Source organism: Hibiscus syriacus, unplaced genomic scaffold (assembly GCF_006381635.1).
Source record: "Hibiscus syriacus cultivar Baekdansim isolate YM2019G1 unplaced genomic scaffold, ASM638163v2 tig00110430_pilon, whole genome shotgun sequence".
Taxonomy (NCBI): Eukaryota; Viridiplantae; Streptophyta; class Magnoliopsida; order Malvales; family Malvaceae; genus Hibiscus; species Hibiscus syriacus.
Genome location: NW_024062734.1, coordinates 1,202,361 through 1,225,007, shown reverse-complemented (window position 1 = coordinate 1,225,007; position 22,647 = coordinate 1,202,361). Strand labels below are relative to the sequence as shown.

At 36.5% G+C, this 22,647-nt stretch overlaps 2 protein-coding genes across 5 annotated transcripts; both read left to right on the top strand.

Moving 5' to 3' along the window:
* Positions 1–1,705: 1,705 nt before the first annotated feature.
* LOC120125424 (RING finger protein 10-like) lies at positions 1,706–22,091 on the top strand. Of its 4 annotated transcripts, XR_005516359.1 has the most exons (10): positions 1,710–1,992; positions 2,152–2,198; positions 2,435–3,697; positions 3,978–4,066; positions 4,364–4,466; positions 4,550–4,654; positions 4,970–5,090; positions 5,339–5,515; positions 5,677–5,896; positions 22,080–22,091. XR_005516359.1 is itself a non-coding variant. In XM_039143851.1 (9 exons), exons 1-9 carry the CDS (start codon positions 1,809–1,811, stop codon positions 5,829–5,831), a joined length of 2,238 nt encoding a protein of 745 aa, XP_038999782.1. In that variant the 5' UTR covers positions 1,710–1,808; the 3' UTR covers positions 5,832–6,035. The 4 variants fall into 4 exon arrangements, 3 of the variants coding, with proteins under 3 accessions (XP_038999783.1, XP_038999782.1, XP_038999781.1); XM_039143851.1 differs by lacking the exon at positions 22,080–22,091 and having other exon boundaries at positions 2,441–3,697; positions 5,677–6,035; XM_039143850.1 differs by lacking the exon at positions 22,080–22,091 and having other exon boundaries at positions 5,677–6,035.
* LOC120125425 (omega-hydroxypalmitate O-feruloyl transferase-like) lies at positions 11,242–12,864 on the top strand. Its single transcript, XM_039143853.1, has 3 exons — positions 11,242–11,309; positions 11,428–11,901; positions 11,986–12,864. Exons 1-3 carry the CDS (start codon positions 11,307–11,309, stop codon positions 12,841–12,843), a joined length of 1,335 nt encoding a protein of 444 aa, XP_038999784.1. The 5' UTR covers positions 11,242–11,306; the 3' UTR covers positions 12,844–12,864.
* Positions 22,092–22,647: the final 556 nt, after the last annotated feature.

Genomic DNA, 22,647 nt, shown 5'->3' with positions numbered 1-22,647 from the left:
ACGTAAGACTCGGAACCAACATAGTAATAAATGAAAAAAAATCATCAGTTGATTTATTAGGATTAGGATGAGACGTTTGATATTTTAAAGATTTGGGAACGATTAAAAAAGAGTTTTTACATTCAAAAGCGTTGACCAAACATGAACTTCTTGATTAGCAGTTTTCGATTTCTTCGAGCTCTTAGATAGATCTGGAAAGGCCGTGTTTCTTTGCATCTTCAACATCATCTTCTTCATCATGGGGTTTTCCGATAACTACCTCTTCTTCATCCTACCACACCAAAAGCAAAGAGAGTAATAAGTCGATAGTGTATTAACCACTTGTCATGAACAATAATAAGACGAGTGAACGGTGAGAAAAGATGAAAATGACGAATTGTTGTTGAATGAATATCTATAAATAGAATGACGTATTAGGTGAATAATGTGCCAGAGAAACCACACATTATATGAATATCAATAAAGTGATAATGTGTGAGCCAAATTTCAGGCCTTTTAATAGATCGTGAGAAATGTGAAATTAAATGCGAGTAGCGAATCATTAATAAATAATCAATTTTAACTAAACGACATGCTAAGGTACCATTTTATAACATTCTAGATAAGAGAACATAATTACGTAATGATGAGATAAGAAACGACCTCGCGTGTATATGTTAACAAAGATATTATATAGTCGAACTACCTTGTTTGGCATTTTAAGGCAGTGATTACCTTGCGTGGCCTATAGGCACTTTTGTATGTGCAACTATCTGTTATACGATGATTGTTGGATATTCATGATATTTCGCTTCATTGTTATAGTGACGTCGAGTCAATACTATATGTATTATGAGCGAGAATGTTACCAATGTATATGTGAGATTAAGTTTTCGTCATGATTTATATTCGATGGCATTGGTGAGACATGAAAATCATTTGTTATAATTAATGGGAATTGTAACGAAACGTGTGTGACATTGAATTTTCTCTTTCAGATTAGTAATATCATTATAAATATCATCATTCAAATATTTTTATTTGTATGTTAGTTGCTTGAGTTGTTCGAGGAACATCATTGTAATAGGATTTTTCACCATCTTTCACCCTGGTATAATATTTTTATTTTTCGTGGACATGTGTATTCATTTGACCATTATTTATGTATTTAGTTTGTAATCTCTAAGAATTGTGTTTTATTATTTTAAACTATTGTATCACAGTTTTCTAATATGTATAAATATTTTATAACTATTACACATATTGTATTTTGATAAATAATATTGTATTTGAAATAGAAATGAAAATGATTTTAAATTTTACGATTGCCTCAATGGACTAATATAACATCTTAAGCCTATCTAACGGTGATTAGATTTAAGATGTTACAAAAATATTTATTTCATTGTCATATTAAATAAATATGATTATTTTTATACACAATATTTCAATGTAAAGAGATACTTTGTCGACACTAATATTAATAATTTGTGAAAAATACTTTACTTATATAATTATATAAAATCAAAATTTATATATGACATTGTACGTTTGACTTAAAGTTGAGGTGTAGTTGTAATATTTGTCTTAGATAAAAATAAAAAATAAAAATAGGAATATATAATGATGATAAGGGTATTTAAGTAATTTAACAATCCAGAAATCTAAATTCGGGTGAAGATGCGGTAGATTCTCTCTCTTACTTTCCTCAATAGGATTTGGAGCTGAAATAATAATGCGTGATAAGGCCGCAGGCTAAGGACGCAAAAATACAATCGCCGAGAAACACAGTCCCCGTATCCCCCCAAAACGAAGCTCTGAAGATTTTCATGTCCATCTTGCCCTCACAAGCTCAAGGTTCCAAAGCGTCTTCCTCTCAATCTCCCCCTCAAAACTCTAATCCCAATCATGGCGACAGTCCCCAACCCTCTCCTCCTTCCCCTCTTCCCATACCCTTCGGATCTCTCCACATCTCTGATCCTCCTTCCTTGTCTCTCTCCACTTCCCCTCCAGGTATTTCCCCTCCTTCAATTTTCCTTTCGTTTGAGTTCTTCCTCGAATTCTAATCTGGGTTTCTCGTTTTATGTTCGTTTAGTGCTGTATTAGGTCGTAATAGAAGTTTGTATTGAAAATCTGAAGCTTCTAATCATAAAAGTTACTTTTTTATGGCAGGCACCTTGGATTCTGATGCACACGGTTCAGCTGGATCCTCCAAAGAGGTAAAAATTTTATACTAAGGCTCTTGTATCACGTTTTTTTTATCCTACTTAATGCTGTTTCTGTCACGAAAGATGGGGATATATGGTAGAACTTTACAACTGTTTTGTATGCGTCCTTGTTAACTATTAGGGAACTCAACACATGAAACATTGGAATTGAAGATATATGATGTTTGAGACGTAAAAGTGTCTCTTTTTATTGTTAGTAAGTTAAAATTGACCTTCTTTTCTGCTAGGATCAGTTGAGTGAAGTAGACACGTCCAATGGTAAGAGGACTTCAGTACACAGAAACAGGAGGACTAATTCTCATTCTAGAGGGAAAATGTCCGGAGACATGGTTTCTACTCGAAATCATCAAGGCACTGTGGCTCATGGGGGTGCTACACAATCGGCAGGAAAAAGAAATCAGATGACGAATTGTAACCACTTGCTGAATTTTCATTATGACCCTATTGTTCGTTCTCGTCCGCAACTATGGGGACCTCCCCCGAGAAGGCAGCGAAAGATTAAGCCTTATAACAAAGATTTATTCCTTCAGGCAAATTTCAAGTTTGTTGTGTTGGATACTGGAAGTTACGCCCCTGAACTGATGGATCCAGATAAGAGTTTACTATGGGAGGATATTATTTGTGTGAGGTATTCAACCCCATTTCCTGTGCAGTGCCCAATTTGTTTGGAACATCCTCAATGCCCACAAATAACATCATGCGGTCATATTTTTTGCTTCCCATGTATTCTGCAATACTTGTTCATGGGCGAGGAGGATCAGAAACGTGAGTGCTTCAAAAGGTGCCCTTTATGTTTTGTAACGGTATCCCAGAAGGATCTGTACACCATCTATATTGAGAATGTTAGACAATGTTGCGTGGGCAATACGATAGAGTTTATGCTTCTAGCGCGACAAAAAGATTCATTTGTTCCATCTCAGAAAAGTAAAAAAGAGACGAGCACCATGCAGTGTGGTGAGGAGGACATGTATGATCCCTTTTCAAAGTTTATATTTACTTCAGATGTTGATCTGTCAGTTAGACAAGCTATATCTGATTTAGACAGCTGGCTGGCCATAGCAGATTCAGGGCTTGTTGATGATTTGGAGAAGCTTCCGTATGTTTGTGCTGCAATGGAACTATTAGAACAGAGGAAGAAGTACTGGAAGGAGCACCGAGCCACTGATAGCAATAAAGCTAGTATAAACACTGCTTGTAAGGTGGGGTCTGATAAATTTACTTTAAATGTTTCCAAAGCTATCGGTAATATACACAGTTCTGGAGGGAGAACTTTATCTTCTGGGGATGATGAGCACAGTAAGTGTAACTTCAACTCAAAAACAGACGGGTCAAATGGAGGGAGTGCCTTGGATCAAAGTGCTGTCGTAGTTGAATCTGTAGAAGCTGAAGACTCATCTATAACTTTATCAATTGAAGAAAGCAAGAACTTGCAAGAGTGCTTAGACGGCTCCAAAGATGCAAAGGACAATGGCTCTTACAATTTCTACCAGGTGAATATAATTTAAGATGGCATTTTTAATTCTCTATTTCTCCTTTCTTATTGCAATTTCATATTTTCTGGGAAAGGAAACTAGTTTAGTTGTGAATCAGTCACGGGAGTTCACTATTTGGCCATTTTCCTGTTCAATAAAGTAGGAGTTGGCTTTTTATGGTCTTTTTCTTTTTTATGTTTTGAACCTGCCAGACCCCCCCCCCCAACAGATTAGCCACGCTTTTAAGTGTTAAATGTATACATTTTGTTGTTTCTTATCTTTCATTTATCTGTTTCAGGCGGTGGATGGGCAGCACATCATTCTCCATCCTTTAAACGTGAAGTGTCTCCTACACCATTATGGAAGCTATGATTTGTTGCCACTCAGGTTTGAGGAAATGATTTATTGACCACCATGCATATTAAGATATGAGAATGAAATTTAAATATGTAGGAATTACTGATTGGGAATTTGAAAGAAAAAGAGAACCATTTGGAATATTACTTTTAATGGTGCCATCTTTTTGTGCTTTGCATGCTAATAAGGCTTGAAGAACTATTGGACTTGCCTTTTTTTCTCTGTGTTTCTTACCAAATGATTTAAAAAGGGTGCATTAATTCATTTTCTTTTTGACGGAAAGTGTGTTTTGTTTTAGTCTTGTTAACTATAACTTTTGAATTTCAGAGTAAGTGGAAGGATTTTAGAGTTGGAAACTGTCACTCAGTCTGAGGCAGTGAGGAGGAGATATCGATTCTTAAGTCATTTTTCCTTGACAACAACTTTTCAGGTATGGTTTTGTTGCTGCATGTTCCATTTTCAGTTTCAGATCTTGCTTTGTGTGTCATTCTTAAAAGTAGCTTTCTGTTTCAGCTTTGTGAAATTGATTTGAGTGGTATTCTTCCATCTGATGCTTTGCTGCCATTTATGGATGAAATCAAGAGGCGTGAAAAACAGAGGAAGCAGCTAGCTAGAAAGGTACTGTTTTATGGACGTTATCATTTACTACACTTTTGACACGCAAGGTTTAATTTTATTGGGTGGAATCAAACTCTATTGGCGACTGTTGAGTTTATCACTTCAACATTAAATGACATCATTTTGATATTAAAGCCATTTACATTTGGAGTTGTGAGCTTTTTTAATTGTTGAAGAGCTATTGTTATGGATTGTCACAACAGTAGTTCTAGGTTTTTCTTCTATGATATTAATGATAATAATATTTTTTTTGAGAAAGGTGTAACTTGAGATTGGACGTGCTTTTAGATTCAGATATTTAATTCTTATCTATAGGAGCAAAAGGAGAAAATCAAGGCTGAAGTTGCTGCTGCAGTGCAGTTTACACCCGTTATATCTAGCTTTGGGCACTCCTCTTACAATGATTCCCCTTCATTCTCTATGGATGACTTTGAAGGTAATATTGTGGTTAATCATTAATATACTGCATTTGTCCTATCAATATGCCTTGAATTTTATTTTGGGGTTTTCGGTCTTGTTTGAACTATACATTATGAGGAACCTGTACTGTGTGCAATGTTTTCTAACTAAGGTGGTGGGTTCTAAATTTGCTATGTACGAGTTGTCGTAGCTGGTCTATTCTTTGCTACTTTTTGAACACAAATATATCGTTACCTTATATTACGATTTGGTGTTCTATTTCAGCCCTTGGAAGTTCTAATGTGATATCATCAAGTCCCCCAGTCACAGGGGAGAGAAAACTGTTTTCAAATGTTACTAGGTTTGGTTTTGCTGCTGCACATGATTCTCCTTCATTGAAAATTGAGGAAGGAAATGGTACACATAACAATGAGGGGGCAACCGATTCCCCAGCTGCAGCCGGTAATGCTTTGATGCTAATATTTAGTTCTGCTTGATATTTAGAGAAGGATGTTATCAATGTCTTCTGTCTCTCCAGTTCTGCGGATATCGATGTGTTATAAAAATCTGTTTCTCGAATTCTTGAGCTCCCTAGGCTAACCAGCTCGTTTGTGTTTGTTCAGGCTCAAGAAATTCAGGCACGGCTTCATTTGCCAATGTTATATCAAGAGCAAAGGCTGCTGAAAATTTGCAGACGCCTAAGATGAATGAGATGGGAAAGAAAGGAAAGAAAGGAGGCAGGGTTCTTTTGTCCACGGCTGGTGGTAGGCGCTATTGATATCTTGGCCTCGACACGACTCAATTTTGTTTGGCCTTCATAACCAAACAAAGAGAATAACACTTGTGTAGCCTATTTTTATCTCATCTTTGTGAATTTAACCTGACCGGCTTTAGTGACAATTGGAAGAATAAAAATGTAAACTAACATTATAACATTTCCTGCTATGTAAATCCATGATGCTGTGGTTCTTCCGTTTAAGAATTAAATTACGTGTTTTAACATTATAACAGCGTTCCAAGAATGAGTAGATTTTCCCCTAGTCTTTAAAAAAAATAGCAATAGAGGATTGTGAGAACATAAGCTCCATCCCCTGTTTAGATGGTTTGGCCTCTCTTTTAGAATTAAAGCTGATAGCACCATCTGGATTATCAACTTGTACTTCAACGCTTGTTCATAGACGATTGCAGTAATCTCTGGAAGAATTGTGGATTATTAATTGTGAAAACTTGAAAAGACTCAAAGAGAGCGTTGGGTGCCTCACAAGTATGAAGGAATTGTCATTAGGTCCCTTCTCAAAAGAGGTAGAAGAATTCCCAGGTATTGGTTCCATCCACCGTCTCTACTCTACCCTTAATGAATTGAGATCGTATGGATGGGATAAACCATGCTCTTTGTCACATCAACTTCAACACCGAACCGCACTCGAGCAGTAAGGTATTTGTTTCTTCAATGGACTGAAAGCTTTTCCAGAGTGGTTCGGGAGCTTCTTCTCTCTTCAGATTTTATATTTGGTGGGTTGTAAAATTCTGCTGCATCTGCCATCCAAGGAAACCTTGCAACGCCTGTTCAATTTGCATTCGTTCTGCATACACTGTTGTCCACAATTGTTAAAAACCCAAGTCGAGCAGTCCAAGATCCCCAGCAGCTCAATTCTGAAGCAATCGAGAGCAATACAGCACAAAAGATTTTCATTTACACTGAAGAAAGTGTTTGTTCACAGCTGAAGGACGATTCTATTGATATCTCCACCTTGACTCCACACGAATCGATTTTATTTAGCCTTCATAACCAAACAAAAAGAAGAAACCAATCTAAATGGCAATGACAAGTAATTGAATTCAAACTGATTCCGGAATATTAGAAGCCTGCATAGAACAATCTAGATGGCAATGACAAGTAAAGAAATGATAACTGAACATGGAATTTGACCATGAAAATGAAAAATATATTCGAAGAAGATAATAAACCAATTTGATTTCACAGTACAGTAAAGTTTACACAACATTACATTTATTTCATAGTAAATGTCCTTAAGCCAGTAGTATTGCAGAGCAAGAAACTGAACCAAGTTGTATACAGGAATTGTTTGTGAGGTCCCACATGGTTGCATATTAGCCTAATCTTCCGTCTCTCTCTCATCCATCTCAGCACAATCGTCATATGACTCTTGCCTGTAAGTCCTCTCAATCCAACCCCCTAAACTCATACACCATTTTTACTTCATTTTGTCAAAACTCGCAGGCCAGCAAAGCATCCCAATCATACAACAGTTAATACACCACCTATATACCTACATCACAGCTTCTAACTCTGCATTTGTTAAAAGAAAATAATACATGGAATGTTCAATTTGTGGTGATTATGAATTACAAGAAAATGGACCTTGACTCGGTTCCAAGTATCACTAACAGTGAGGGGGCCATGCTCTTTTAGGATGTTAAAGATGACTCTGGTTATGGTCTGCGTTTGCTCAGCCGGCATAGTCAACTCGATTGGCTTCATTTTTTGTTTGGGTTTCGTTGAAAAGTACTGAACCATACTCCCAAACATCTCTCAGTTTCTACTCCCTAAAATTGCAGTAAAGTAGATGACAAACCCTGTTTAATTTCATTGAACTAAACTAAAGCATGTTTAGTAAGAGAGAGAACAAAAACAAAAACAGGAAAAAAAGTAACCTCCTTTACACTATATTGCAACTTTAGATTATTGATTGCCAATAATTCGAATGAAAAGAGGCCATAAAAGCAAGAAAATGAAATGGGTGTTAGGCTTGTTGATCGGTGCAAGATAGACATAGTAAACTTAACAAAAGTGAATGGTATCACTCAGGGATAGTTCTCTTTGGGGTTCTTTAGAAAAGAATGAAGTGATTGTACTTGTTCTGAGATTAAGTTTTGCTTGCTTGTCTTCCCCATCTAGCTTTGCATATTGTTCCATTTTCCTAAGAATTTTAGGATCCAAAGGGAGCAATTGATCCAGCTTTGGATAGATGAAGGCTTTCTTCAACAATCCAAAGGAAGTTGCAACTGGAATTTGAGCATAAATTTCAAGCACATTTACAAACGTTGCACCGGAATGCATCTCATTCCCTTGAATAAATTGAATTTCACCATCACAGAGAGCGCACTTCTAATTCACTTGAAAAACTCGTTAATCCCAAACCCAGGAAAAAATGAGAACAAAGAAACGCATAAAATTTCAGGCATATGAACAAGAAGGAACTTCCTATTAAAAGACGAGTGTAACCAACGTTGTTCACTTCCAGAGCACACCCACAACTAATTCAGCACAAAGAACAAAAGGGTATACGAAAGTATTAAACTTAAATCCAAATTATAAGGAATTGCATCAAAAGAGAATTAAAATATGCACAAGTAAAGGGAAAAAAGGCTTTCGAATAAACAAAGAGAAGATGCAAGACCTGAAATCCAACACCCTGCAAAGACGAGAAAATATTTGAACACCGTAGTTGAAAAGGAAAGAGAGAAATAAGGGAGGAAGAGGAATAGCAGCGTGTAATTTGCCTGCAATGAGAAGAAGATATGCGACGGATCAAGAGAAACAGAGACTTTGGCACAGCTATGGAAACGCTGAGTTTTACAAAAGCTTTTATTTATGGCTAAATAACACTGGCGGGACCTTATTTTTTCGACCTGTTCTCACTTTTATTTTCAGTCAGTTTTATTTTGGTCACTAGTTCAAACAATTACATTTGTATGATATATATCTAATTAATAGATTTTTTTTAAACAGATACCGTAATATAATCCTCTTAGATTATTAAAAAAAAAACCCTTCATTTTAGGTGTCTAATATTTTTATCTAAACCTTCATGAGTTTTGGACGAATAAATCAATCTTTGAACAACTCTAGTCTTAGATTTGGATCGTTGTGAGTTTGGGATTTTCTTGCACTCAACATTCTTTAGACTCAGACTTTCAAATTTAAAATTTTCTGAACTTAAATTGTTAAAGCTTGAATTGATGATATATACTAACTTTCAAGCTTATATAAGATTTTGCTCAACACATTTAATGTTTATCGTTTGAGTCATAATTAATATTTTTAAAGAACAAAATTAATTAAATTAAAATATAAAAATTAAATTCATAATTTACATATAATATAAGGATTAATAGCATAATTGGATTTTTTTTATGTATTTCTAATGTATTATGTATGTATGTATGCATGCAGGCATGTAACCAAAGTGCATTTGTCTCAGCCCCACACAACACCCTCCATTTCATCTTCTCTTTCCATCATGGGATCCACCGAATCCCAACACGTAGTAAAACAAGAAGAAAGCCAAGACGAAGACGAATACGACGAGGTAGAAGAAGAAGAAGAAGAAGTCAACAATGAAGAAAGATCCATCACTGGGGAACTCCAAAAGAACCTCTTGGTCAAGAAAGTCTGGAACAAGAACCCGAAATCAGATTGTTTCTTACGCCAAAACGAGACTCGAGGATTCAGAAACCACAACACCCGTGGTGTAAACACCTCGGTTCATGGACTACCGAAGAAGAAGTCCGGTAAGAGCCGGCTAAAGACCGTGTAGAATATCGTCGAACATGATGCCAATGACGAAATGTCTCCTAAGGTATCCAATAATCACCCTAGACTTCATGACATAAACGTCAGGGATTCCTCTTTCCCCTCCACCAACACCTCCTCGGCCTCCTCTTGTGTTGGTGTTTTCACTCATTCGCTGCCGATTAAATATCTCGTCACTGGCCTCCTCGAGTGCAGCCCCGCAATGTCGAATAAAATCTGTGTAAAAGACTCTTCTGTGACCGTGCTGCAGCATTCGTGGAAAACCGGGTGGCAGATAAAACTGTTGAGTGATACAGCGTATCTTCGTCTTCTTTAGCTGAAGTTTGGGACTTGATCTAAGAAGAATCGCTGTTGGTAAATTGAATTGATAATTGATGGCTACAATACAACAATACTATGGTTCATTCGTCATCCTAATAGTAATATGCAACTCAAGCTCTCTCTCTCTCTTGTCATGCTTCTACAATCTTACAACGTATATGTGTGTTGTAGCATTCATGGTATCCATATCCAAATACAAAGATTTGTTCTTGAAGTTGATCTCTCTATAGGAATATTCTTTCTCTTTATAATTGCATATTCTTGACAAGAGTGCAAATTTAAGAAATTACACAAGAGTTTGAAATTTCTATGGGACGACCACACTCTCAACACCGACTTAGTCCATCCCTAAGTGAGATATTTGTTGGTGATCTAATGATTTTTTTTTTTTTTTGCGAGGATTTGTGACTTTGGTTTGTTCAAACGATATTTTTTGCTTACTTGACCCGTTTCAATTTAAAAAATAAATGAGAAAAAGGCTTGTTAAACTAGTGAGTTAGTGTCACAAATTAGCCATCTTTCGTTTGGCTAATTCTATGGAAGTAGTTAACCTACAACTAATCCGTCAAGATAATTACCCAACTTTTTGGTTTTTAATGACATTTTGAAGGCTTAATATTTTGGATGAGTCTACATCATCACCACTTTTTTAAACCTTTATTTGATTTGTCAATTACTCTTGGTGTAATGGAAATAGACTAGTTGATACAATTAATATTGAATCGAATCAGTATGTTTCGACTTAAAAAGTTTATTATTTTAAGTCGTTTAACTTGAACATATAAAAAAATCTAAAACTAACAATTATTTGTTCATCTAGTGAAATGATGTGTTAGGTCTTTTATACAAATCGTTCGAATCTTGGTGTTGTGAAATAAACAAGTTGGGTTGAAAGATTGCCCATATAATGTCTTTGCGGTATCCAATTTAAACCAATCGATCAATGAATTAAATACCAATGATAATATTGAAAAGCAAATTTTGAGTAATTAAAAAGCAAGCAAGCAAGAAATATATGCAAAATGAATAAAAATTGGGATGCCAACCCCACCAACCAAATCCCAGTCATGGTAAACACCGGCTCTACCGTAGGCCCCTCGACCAGTGGCCAACCCCAACCCATATGCACCAAAAATCAAATATTCTTCTTCCGTCCAAGAAACATCCATTTTTATTGTATCCTACTAATTTCCAGCCTCTTCCAAACTCCAATCAAACATGGCCACATGCCCTTTCATGTCATTTTCACTTCGGGTCCTTATATATATCTGACAAGTTCAATCACACCATTGCAAGTTTGTGACTGACATCGAGCTGCTGCTGCAATCCTTTGTTACTACAACAATTTTCTTCAGTTCTTTCATCTTTTTTCACATGGTTTGTTTCCTCATAATCAAAAGGATTCTTCATTCATATGCATTGGATATGGTATTAGTTTTGATTCTCAGGTTGTTAAATGTATATGGTCTGGTCATTTCTTGTTTTTATGATTTAGGGTGCAGAAACTATTGAAGGTTGTGTTATAATGGACAAGTCCAATGGCGAAGTGTCTCATCTTAGCGTGAAGCAAGGCGAGCCGACCCTGGTTTCTCCGGCTGAAGAGATGGAAAAGGGTCTGTACTTTCTGTCGAATCTTGACCAAAACATAGCGCTGATTGTTCGGACCATATATTGCTTTAAGTCGGCTGAAGAGAAAGGGAATGAAAATGCTGCTCAAGTGATCAAGGATGCATTGAGAAAGGTTCTTTCTCATTACTATCCCATTTCTGGGCGGCTAACGATCAGTTCGGAGGGTAAACTGATCGTTGACTGCAACGAAAAAGGGGCGCTATTTGTCGAAGCCGAAGCGAATTGTAAGATGGAGGAGATTGGTGACATAACGAAGCCTGATCCCGAGACTCATAGGAAGCTGGTTTATGAGATTCCTGGTGCTAATAGCATACTGGAGATGCCACTTCTAGTGGCTCAGGTATGTTGAATTACAAGTCTAATGTATTGCACTTTGCCCTCAACATTGAATAATTCCCAATATACATGTGAATTATTGATTCAGGTGACCAAATTTCAATGCGGGGGATTTGTGCTTGGCCTTTGCATGAACCATTGCATGTTTGATGGAATTGGTGCTATGGAGTTTGTCAATTCATGGGGCGAAACAGCCCGAGGTTTGCCGCTGACTGTTCATCCATTCTCCGACAGAACAATTTTGAAAGCTCGAATCCCACCGAAGATCGAGTACCTGCATCGGGAATTTTCTGAGATAGAGGATAAGTCCAACACTGATGAAGTTTACAAAGATGAATTGCACTATAGATCGTTCTGTTTCGAGCCCGAGAAGCTTGAGAAACTAAAGAAGGACGCTATGGAGAACGGGGTTCTCGAAAAATGTTCCACATTCGAAGCGCTTTCGGCTTTCGTGTGGAGGGCTCGAACCAAGGCACTTAACATGCTGCCCGACCAACAAACGAAGCTTCTCTTCGCCGTAGACGGCAGGACTAAATTCAATCCGCCTCTACCAAAAGGGTACTTCGGCAACGGCATTGTGTTGACAAATTCCATATGCGAAGCGGGCGAGTTATTGGATAAGCCATTTTCACATGCTGTAGGGCTGATCCAGGACGCAGTCAAGATGGTTACAGACGATTACATGAGATCGGCCATCGATTACTTCGAGGTCACAAGGGCTAGGCCGTCTTTGTCATCGACCCTGCTCATCACCACATGGTCTAGGCTACCTTTCCACACTACAGATTTCGGATGGGGAGAGCCGGTTCTATCTGGGCCGGTTGCCTTGCCAGAGAAGGAAGTGATCTTGTTCCTATCCCATGGCAAAGAGAGGAAAAGCATAAATGTTCTTCTGGGACTGCCAGCTTCTGCAATGAAGGTGTTCCAAGAACAGATGAAGATTTAGATCATAACAAGAAAGTGGAGGAGGCACACAATCAATTTGAACTTGTATTCCTGCATCTTTGATTTAAGATTTTAATGTTATATGTTGTATTTGATTCTTTATATTCAAGTGAAGGTCTACGCCTGCACATACGCACACAATCATATGCGTACAAAAGACACAAACAGAGGTTAGTTGGTTGACCTAAACAGGAAAAAGGTGTTGATATTGTTATAGGTTTAACGAATGCGGAAACTATAACCAATCATCACCGACTCGAATAAGTAACCAAAATTGACTGAATATCAAATAAAATATTATTTTTAAATATAATTAAAAAAAATTTCTTTTAATTCACAAATACATAAATAGACCTGAAATTGACAAGAAATACTCAATTTCGTAAGTGCTGCATATAATTTCATCGTAACTATAAGAGTGTAAAGGAAAATATGGGATTTCATTTTAATTATTATCTTGTATAGAAAATATGGGATTCAAGATTTATGATTACGAGATTATTTGTACGTTAAATCATAATAATTGTGTAAAAAAATATGATTCCATTGAACAAAAGGATTATTATTTTATAAATCAAATCATATAACAGTATTAAATTAAATCATTGAACAAAGGATTATTAATTTATAAATTAAATCATATAACAATATTGTCAAATTTTCAATTAGATCTCAAACTTAAAATTATAAACGAAATATGAGTATTATCAAAACTAATAAGAATCATTACAATGATTGACAATAAGTAAAATTACAGGTTTATGATTTTGAGTAGACCTCAAATTATAACAAATCATCAACCCCAATAAATGACCTAAATTGACCGAAAACAAATAATATTCAAACTTTGACAAATGTTCAATTCGACCCCAAACTTATTAAAATTTAAAATTTGCCCCACAAATGCTTGACAATAACTAGGGAAGTTTGATTGAAATTTATTAGACAAGATAAAAAAGGAAATTTCAGATTAATCGTTAACCCTTTATTGTATCTGAATGCAACTCTTGGTAAACAATGGCGAAATCTTCCTCTAGTGCTTTCATCTCAAGTTGCTTCATTCGTGGACCAATACGCTCCCCACGCTGACGGTTATTCTCAACAATACACCTTTCGATTCCTCTTCTTTCCTCAACATTATGCCCAACTCTCGACTCTTGTGGCTTTTTTTTTCAGACTGCCCTGAAAATAGCAGTGAATATTTTTTCAGGCTGCCCCAAAACCTGTAACTCTATCTCCTCCACTAGCAAGTTTTGTTCTTGTAATGCTCTTCATCAGCTTTGATCGGCAAACAAACCTCCTTGCCTCATGTTTGCATCTGCATGGGCTCTTTTCTTCTTCTTGTTTGCATCTGCATGTACCCATGCACCGTACCATCTTGTCCTCAGCTCATTGTCGAATACACAACAAGATTCCAACGAGTGACCCATTATACCACAAGCTTCACAAATGTTTGGAAGGCGTTCATACCTGGAGTGTCGGATCGGATCCAAGGGTGACCACATATATTAATAATATAAAAACAAGGGTGATCACAATCAATGAAATGAATAATTAATAAAAAAAATCGGATTGCGTGCATACCCGAAACTGCAAGTAGTGACAGCCCCATCTCTACTGATAATCTCGAAGCCTGCAGGAACTGGTATATCAACACCGATAGTCGCTTTATCCCTCACATAAGGATGCATACCAATAACAATATATGGCACGTCGTAAAAGATGTTAAACATGTTAAAAGTTTCAAAGTTTGGCAACCAACTTTGGAAAATGTTTTTTTCAAAGTTTGGTAAATGTTTCTTTGAAAAATGTTTTTCAAAGTTTGGTAAAATTTTGGTAGATGTTTGTTGAAAATAGGAATGGGTAAATTCACTTTAGTCATTGCACTTTAGGGTATTTTCAAAGATTAGTCCCTAAGTTTCTACTATAAATACCCTTACCCATTTAGCTTCAAAATCATCCCAAAACATTTCTTTCTTCCTATACTAGAGAGCTTTCTTGTGAGTAGTGAGTGTTTTGTAAACACCTGTAAATTTTCTCTCTTAGTAAAAGATCTGCAGCAGCCCGGAGACGTAAGCACAATTGGCTGAACTCCGTTATCAATTTTCGGGTATTATTTTTCCGCTTTTATTTCGCATTCTCACTAATCTGGTTATAGGGAAATTACTTGTACTCGGTTTATTTTCCTAACAACTGGTAATCAGAGCTTTTGGTTGTGAATTTTGTCAATTTTTCTGCGAGGTTACTATTCATTACTATTCAGGTGAATAGTGAATTTCGTGAATAGTGAAATTTCGGTCGGCGATACGAGTTTGTCGACAGTGGTGTTCTAATACACGGTGGTTCGCAAGAATTGTCGGAAACGATCCAAAAGAAGCCAGATTCGAGTGGAAGCGATGGCTGCAGACGAAGGGAATGTGAAAATTGAAAAGTTCGATGGTGCGGACTTTGGCTTTTGGAAGATGCAGATTGAAGATTTTCTGTACCAGAAAAATCTTTATCAACCTCTCTCAGGAAAGCAACCAGAGGGCATGAAGAATGAAGACTGGGCTCTTCTCGACCGACAAGCCCTCGGAGTTATCCGACTGACGTTATCCCGCAATGTTGCTTTCAACATAGCAAAGGAAAAGACCACGGCGGGTCTTATGGCGGCTCTCTCCAGTATGTATGAGAAGCCATCGGCCTCAAACAAAGTTCATTTGATGAGGCGATTATTCAATTTGCGGATGGCGGAAGGGGCATCGATGGCACAACACCTAAATGAACTCAACACAATCACAACCCAGTTGAGTTCAGTGGAAATTGAGTTCGATGATAAAGTTCGAGCTTTAATTCTCTTATCATCTCTACCAGACAGTTGGAATGCTACTATTACAGCAGTCAGCGGTTCGTCGGGAAACAGCAAATTAAAATTCGACGATGTTCGGGATCTGGTATTGAGTGAAGAAATTCGACGAAGAGAATCGGGTGAAGCATCAACCTCCTCAGCCTTACACACGGAGTCTAGAGGGAGAACTTCAGAAAGAAATTCAAATCGTGGCAGATCAAAATCTAGAAGGGGCAAATCAAGAACAGGAAATAAAGATTTTACCTGTTATAATTGCGGTAAAAAGGGTCACTTCAAAAGAGATTGCCGAGCACCGAAGAAAAATACCGGCGCACAGGAATCTGCCAACGTGACAGAGGAGACAGGTGATGCCATGATTCTAAGCGTCAACAATCCGATTGAATCATGGATCTTGGATTCAGGGGCATCTTTCCACTCCACCCCATACCAAGAAATCATGGAGAAATATGTTAGTGGTGATTTTGGGAAGGTCCATCTTGCTGATGATGAAACCTTAAAGATCGTCGGAAAAGGAGACATCCGACTAAAGTTGCCAAACCAGACCACCTGGAAGCTGACAGGAGTGAGACATATTCCTGGCCTCAAAAGAAATCTGATTTCTGTTGGACAGCTTGATGGAGAAGGATATAGCACAACCTTTTCAGGCTGTGAATGGAAGATTACCAAAGGAGCACTCGTCATTGCTCGTGGTAAGAAGACTGGTACTCTCTATGTAACCTCAAATTTAGAGAATATCATTGCAGTAGCAGATGCTGATGGAAAATCAAACCTATGGCACCAAAGGCTCGGCCATATGAGCGAGAAAGGAATGAAGATACTTCTGTCAAAAGGGAAGCTTTCGGATCTAAAGAATGTAGATGTCGGACTATGCGAGGATTGCATCTTTGGAAAACAAAAGAAAGTCAGTTTTACAAAGATTGGCAAGACTCCCAAGGTAGAAAGGTTAGAATTGGTTCATACTGATGTATGGGGACCATCCCCTGTTCCATCTCTTGCAGGCTCACTATATTATGTCACATTCATCGATGATTCAACAAGGAAGGTATGGGTTTATTTTCTGAAGAATAAATCAGAAGTCTTTGATACCTTCAGAAAATGGAAGGCCATGGTGGAAAATGAGACTGGTTTGAAAGTCAAGCGGTTGAGGTCTGACAATGGAGGAGAGTACAGAGACAGTAGTTTCAGAGATTTCTGCGCAAACAATGGGATCAAGATGGAGACAACAGTTCCCATAACACCGCAGCAGAATGGCGTAGCAGAGCGCATGAACAGAACTCTGAATGAACGTGCCAGAAACATGAGGATACATGCCGGATTGCCCAAATTTCTATGGGCTGAAGCTATCAACACTGCAGCTTACCTGATCAACCGTGGGCCCTCAGTTCCTTTGGATGGCGGAATACCAGAGGAAGCTTGGAGCAAGAAAGAAATAAACCTTTCACACTTAAGAGTGTTTGGTTGTATTTCATATGTACACATAAACTCTGCTGAAAGAAGTAAACTTGATGCCAAGTCCAACAAATGCGTCTTTGTTGGTTACGGTGGTGATGAGTTCGGTTACCGGTTTTGGGACTACGAAAATCGAAAGATCATCAGAAGCAGAGACGTCATTTTCAATGAAAATATGATGTACAAAGATAGGTCAACCGCAGAATCAAGTAATACCGAAGCTGAAACAAAGGAATTTGCTGAGTTCGAGGATATTTCTGGAAATGATGTTCAGATCAATCCTGAAGCAGTTCAAGAAGAACCACACACACCAGAACTGAGACGCTCCTCCAGAATTCCTAAACCAACCCAACGGTATTCGCATTCTTTGCACTATTTGTTGCTGACTGACAATGGTGAACCAGAGTGCTATGATGAAGCAATGCAGGTGGAGGATTCAGTCAAGTGGGAGTTTTCCATGAAAGATGAGATGGACTCGCTTATGTCAAATCAGACATGGGAATTAGCTGAATTACCACCAGGCAAGAAAGCGCTCCATAACAAGTGGATTTACAGGATCAAAGAAGAACATGATGGGAGAAAACGCTACAAAGCAAGATTGGTTGTCAAAGGTTTTCAGCAAAAAGAAGGTATTGACTACAATGAAATTTTCTCTCCAGTCGTAAAACTGTCTACAATCAGACTGGTGTTGAAAATTGTAGCTGCGGAGAATTTACATCTCGAGCAGTTAGATGTAAAGACAGCTTTCCTTCATGGTGATTTGGAGGAAGAGATCTATATGAGGCAGCCAGAAGGCTTCATAGAGGCAGGCAAGAAAAACCTGGTATGCAGGTTGAAGAAGAGCTTGTATGGTTTAAAACAAGCTCCTAGACAGTGGTACAAGAAGTTCGATAGTTTCATGAGTAGCAGTGGTTTTACCAGATGCCAAGCAGATCATTGTTGCTACATCAAGAGGTTCGACAATAGTTTCATTATTTTATTGTTGTACGTTGATGACATGCTCGTTGCAGGCTCAAACATGCAAGAGATCATAAACTTGAAGCAAAAATTGTCGAAGCAGTTTGCTATGAAGGATCTGGGCGCTGCAAAGCAGATTCTTGGGATGAGGATCAAGAGAGACACAAAGTCGGGGACTTTGATGTTATCGCAGGCTGAGTACATCAACAAAGTACTCTCCAGGTTTGTAACACCCCCAACCCGTATCCGACCCTGATACGAGTCCGAAGTGTCACATTGACTTTTCAAACCTTGACTCTTAAGAAAAATCCCGGGAAATTTAAAACTTTATTTAAAACAAAATACAGACTTTATAAGAGTGCTCGTACTTAATGACTTATTACATGCCAACACTTTATACATAACCAAAAACATACTTTATCAAATATTTCTGATCTGATCTTTTGGTAAGGAAAACTGACCTGTCTTGCTCCGCATCACTCCTTACTCTTCTCGAAACCTACGTGTGAAACAATCACACGCTAAGTCGAAGACTTAGTGAGGCATAACCACTTATAATGCACTTTAAAACCTATATTGATACATGCATGGTTTGTTCTATCATGTTACAGCAAGTTCATGCATTTTTCATATCGTATAAAATCATATCAGATTAATTGCAGTAAATACATGCATACACATAATTCATCATTAACAGTTTATCATATAATCCCATACTATTTCAATCAAACACTATACACACACAACATCATATCATTTCTATAGCATTTATCATACCACTAACTTATATTTGTTCATATCTCTGGATTAGCCCATGTACATATGTGAGAACTATCGATATGTGAGTCTATAGAGGTTGTGCACTATGCTGTCACCACAGCTCGTATAAATGCACCGAAGTGCCCCGTAAAATTGCACCGAAGTGCCCGTAGAATTGCACCGTAGTGCCCGTAGAATGATGTCCATAAGGACCACGTAGAATTCCTTAAGAATCATATACATATACTATGGATCAAGTATGTGTCTTTCAAGACTTCACACAGGTTCCAAAGGATATACATATGTCCTAAAGAACCGAATAAACCCTCGACTCTTGGCATGCCAACTATACCCCTAGCTCTCATGACACATAACATGGGCGTTATCATTTATTTCATTTCAAATATACACATAAACTTGTAATTCACTTTCACATATCACGTATCACATAGCTTCTTTTCATATGATCACATAGTCACGTAGTTCACTTACCCGTAGATCATTTCCATATAATTCACATGTCACATATGCCATGTTTTCATATAATTTCTATCATTTCTCACCCAATCACCTTTATTCATATAAACATACTTATCATATCTTGTTCACATAAGATCATATACTTCATATAATATATCGAAACACCTAGAACACTTTCACGTAGCTTATAGTCATAAGTTTTGTCTCGTATCATATACTTGTTTTCACATATATATTTCCTATCAATTCTTATACCATCACATAATTCCTTTAACATACATAACATATCATGTAACATTATAATAGAAATACTTATAAGTCATATCACTTAAAGCATATATACTTATAGTCACATTGCTTATATCTTAATCGTATGCCTTCTCTTAAACATATATATTCACATGTTCAGGTAATTCACCATTTCATCACATAATTGGTTATTCATATAACTCATTTCATTTCATTTCATATCTATCTATATATATATATCCTCAAGATTATCCTAATATAAATCATATAGCACTCTTATATTTCGTATTCATCTAGGGCAGACTTATAAACATATCTCACTTCTATTATTTCTATATATAATCTAATCTGTTACTTAATTAAATTTCTTATAGCTCTTATAATCTTCTCATATAACTTCACAAATTTCTATCATTCAACCCATGTGTTATAGTTTTATTTAAACCTATGAATCTTTCCCATCTAGCTTATCTTATACGTTCATCTTATCATTTATGTTCAAATCCCCTAGTTGGTGTACTATTTTCACTTCATCCTATAGATCCATATTATCCAGTTTATTTCACTTATCATATAAAAATATAATTATATTTTACTATGATCACATAGTTTATATCTCATACTTTGCTTTCTCATGTTCACCTATATCATGTCATATGGCTCATATCTTTCTCATGCAGTCACATAGTTCAGTTTCACATATGTATATATATATACCTTATATAGCACATACTTCTCATAACATTACATTCAAAAGCATGTCAACACATATATTCATGCATACATACAATTCATGTCATTCATATACGTATAATCATATATTCATGCATTCTAACATAGGAAATAGACTTGTCGCAAGTCTTGTTTCCATTTAGCACCATAAACTAACTAATATGCACTCACCTGGCCTCACTAGCCAATTCCAATCTCTTATCTTTCCCTTGATCGATCTTACTTGCCAAACGTTCCGGAATTTCTTTCTGCGTAGAATCTACATAAATGTACATTTCGTGACAATCATTAGATATCTACACCTTCTAATTGGATACTAGCAACTTAAACGAACTTATTAAACCCATATTCCCAATTTTCCTTTAGGGGGAATCGGTTCCCCCCTATGGGGGTATCGGTTCCCCCATGACATACTGGAAATTCTTGTTCGTTTGAAGGGGTATCGGTTCCCCTTGAATGGGTACCGATTCCCCTTGCCCAGAAATCATATTTTGAGCTCGAAAATCCTTCATTTTCAGCTCAACACATCATACTTCATTCCCTTTAATATTCCTAACTTTTATACACATACTTAAACTCATTTCTACTCCATAATCCCTTCTTTAAACTCAAAATTCTATCTTCCATATAAGATTCAAAAATCATACCAAATTTCCAATGTGTTCTAATTCCAATTCTAACACTTCCTACCTCTTAATTTAATCCTTGACAAGTCAAATTCAACTTCACAATCTATTAACTCCTTCCATATCAAAAATTCACTTAAAAGCTCATTTTTCTTAATTTCTCATAACTTGTTAATCTTTGAGGTTTAAGCCCCCTAAAGCTTTCCTTAATCTTTCTTAATATCCCAAGAATCAAAACAAGCTTTAAAACGAAAGAATTAACCAACTAAAGACTCACTTACCTTATACCAAGCTTCACGGTGGAGAGGAGGAAGAAGAAGACTGAAGAATGCTCTGGACTCTTCTTCATACGTGCTTATTACCCTTAAAAAAAATTATAAAAAATCTTTCTGGTCAAATGACCATAATACCCTTAATTTCCTTTAATAATTACCAAATAACCTTCAATATATATTCAAATAATCATTGAATTCTTTCATTCTTCTACTTTAGTCACCAAATTCTGAAACTTTACAATTTGGTCACTAACCCGGTATTGCGGATGTTACAAATCTCCCCTCCTTTTAAAAAAAATTCGTCCTCGAATTTTTCACTAAACAACTTAGTAAGAACATATCTTCTAATGTTCTTATGTTACTTCTTTTACTTAATCCTTCTTTCTCTTAGTTCTTCAACTACCTTTTTCCTTTATACATCCCTATCATGTTACTTATCATATAACCAATAGCATCAGTTCTTATCACTCAAAATCCTTAATCAATCAAATTCTTTATCAATCTTTAATTACCTTATAACCATACCAAACTTGTATTTCGTCATCATTTGACCAAAACTCCACTTTAAATTTTTTTCAAAGTGTCTATATCAAAAATTGTCCTCTGTACTTCCATAGTAATCGTATCTGATCCTTTAAATCAATCCCTTCCATTTCTTTACTCCTTATTCCTTATACATAAATCATATATTTCCTTTCATATTCACATACTCTTGTCTTATCACTTATACTCATCTTTATGTACCAATCTTCATTGCATCCTCATTACTTTAATAACCCTTTTCTTATACATAACTTCATTCTTTATCATTCTTATACTTGTATTTTTCTTCCTGAAGATTCCATGCAAATACTTATCTCAGTTTCTACATCATAGCTATCTGCTCAGAATATACAATCATATTCAAATTCACATCATAAACAATTAACTCAACTTTACCTTTTCCTTCAATCTTATTATTCTATCACTTTTACTCTGACAGCTAGTCAATAATATATGTTCAATCTAGGGTACAAACCCTAATCCACCAAACACATACATCCTGTCAAATCGAAATTATCTTAAAAATTCACTTACTCAACTTATCAATTTCACCTCTATTCTCTTATATCCCAAAATTTCTTTTATTCAAACTCAACATTCTGACTTCCTGTGTCCTATAATTTGATCATCGATATACACATTCTCAAACTCTTCTTATCAATCCTCAGCTTTACTTAAATATACAAATTCTTACTTCCTTTTCTTTACTATACCTCATTATTATGATCCCAATATGCAACTGTATCCAGATCCATTGCAGATCTGGTTATCATATCCAGACAATATCTTATAATCTTATAATTCCAGTACATTTTTATCGCATACTCTAGTTAGCCAATGCTAACTCTTTCCATCTTAACCGCAAACCCTTATCATAAACATACTCT

Excerpts from the sequence above, each read along its gene's own strand:
- LOC120125424 (XM_039143850.1), top strand. The coding sequence starts at position 1,809 with ATGTCCATCTTGCCCTCACAAGCTCAAGGTTCCAAAGCGTCTTCCTCT. Across the intron at positions 2,199-2,434 it reads CAGCTGGATCCTCCAAAGAG|GATCAGTTGAGTGAAGTAGA; the intron begins GTAAAAATTTTA and ends CTTTTCTGCTAG. Across the intron at positions 5,516-5,676 it reads CGATTCCCCAGCTGCAGCCG|GCTCAAGAAATTCAGGCACG; the intron begins GTAATGCTTTGA and ends GTGTTTGTTCAG.
- LOC120125425 (XM_039143853.1), top strand. Across the intron at positions 11,902-11,985 it reads TGCCACTTCTAGTGGCTCAG|GTGACCAAATTTCAATGCGG; the intron begins GTATGTTGAATT and ends TTATTGATTCAG.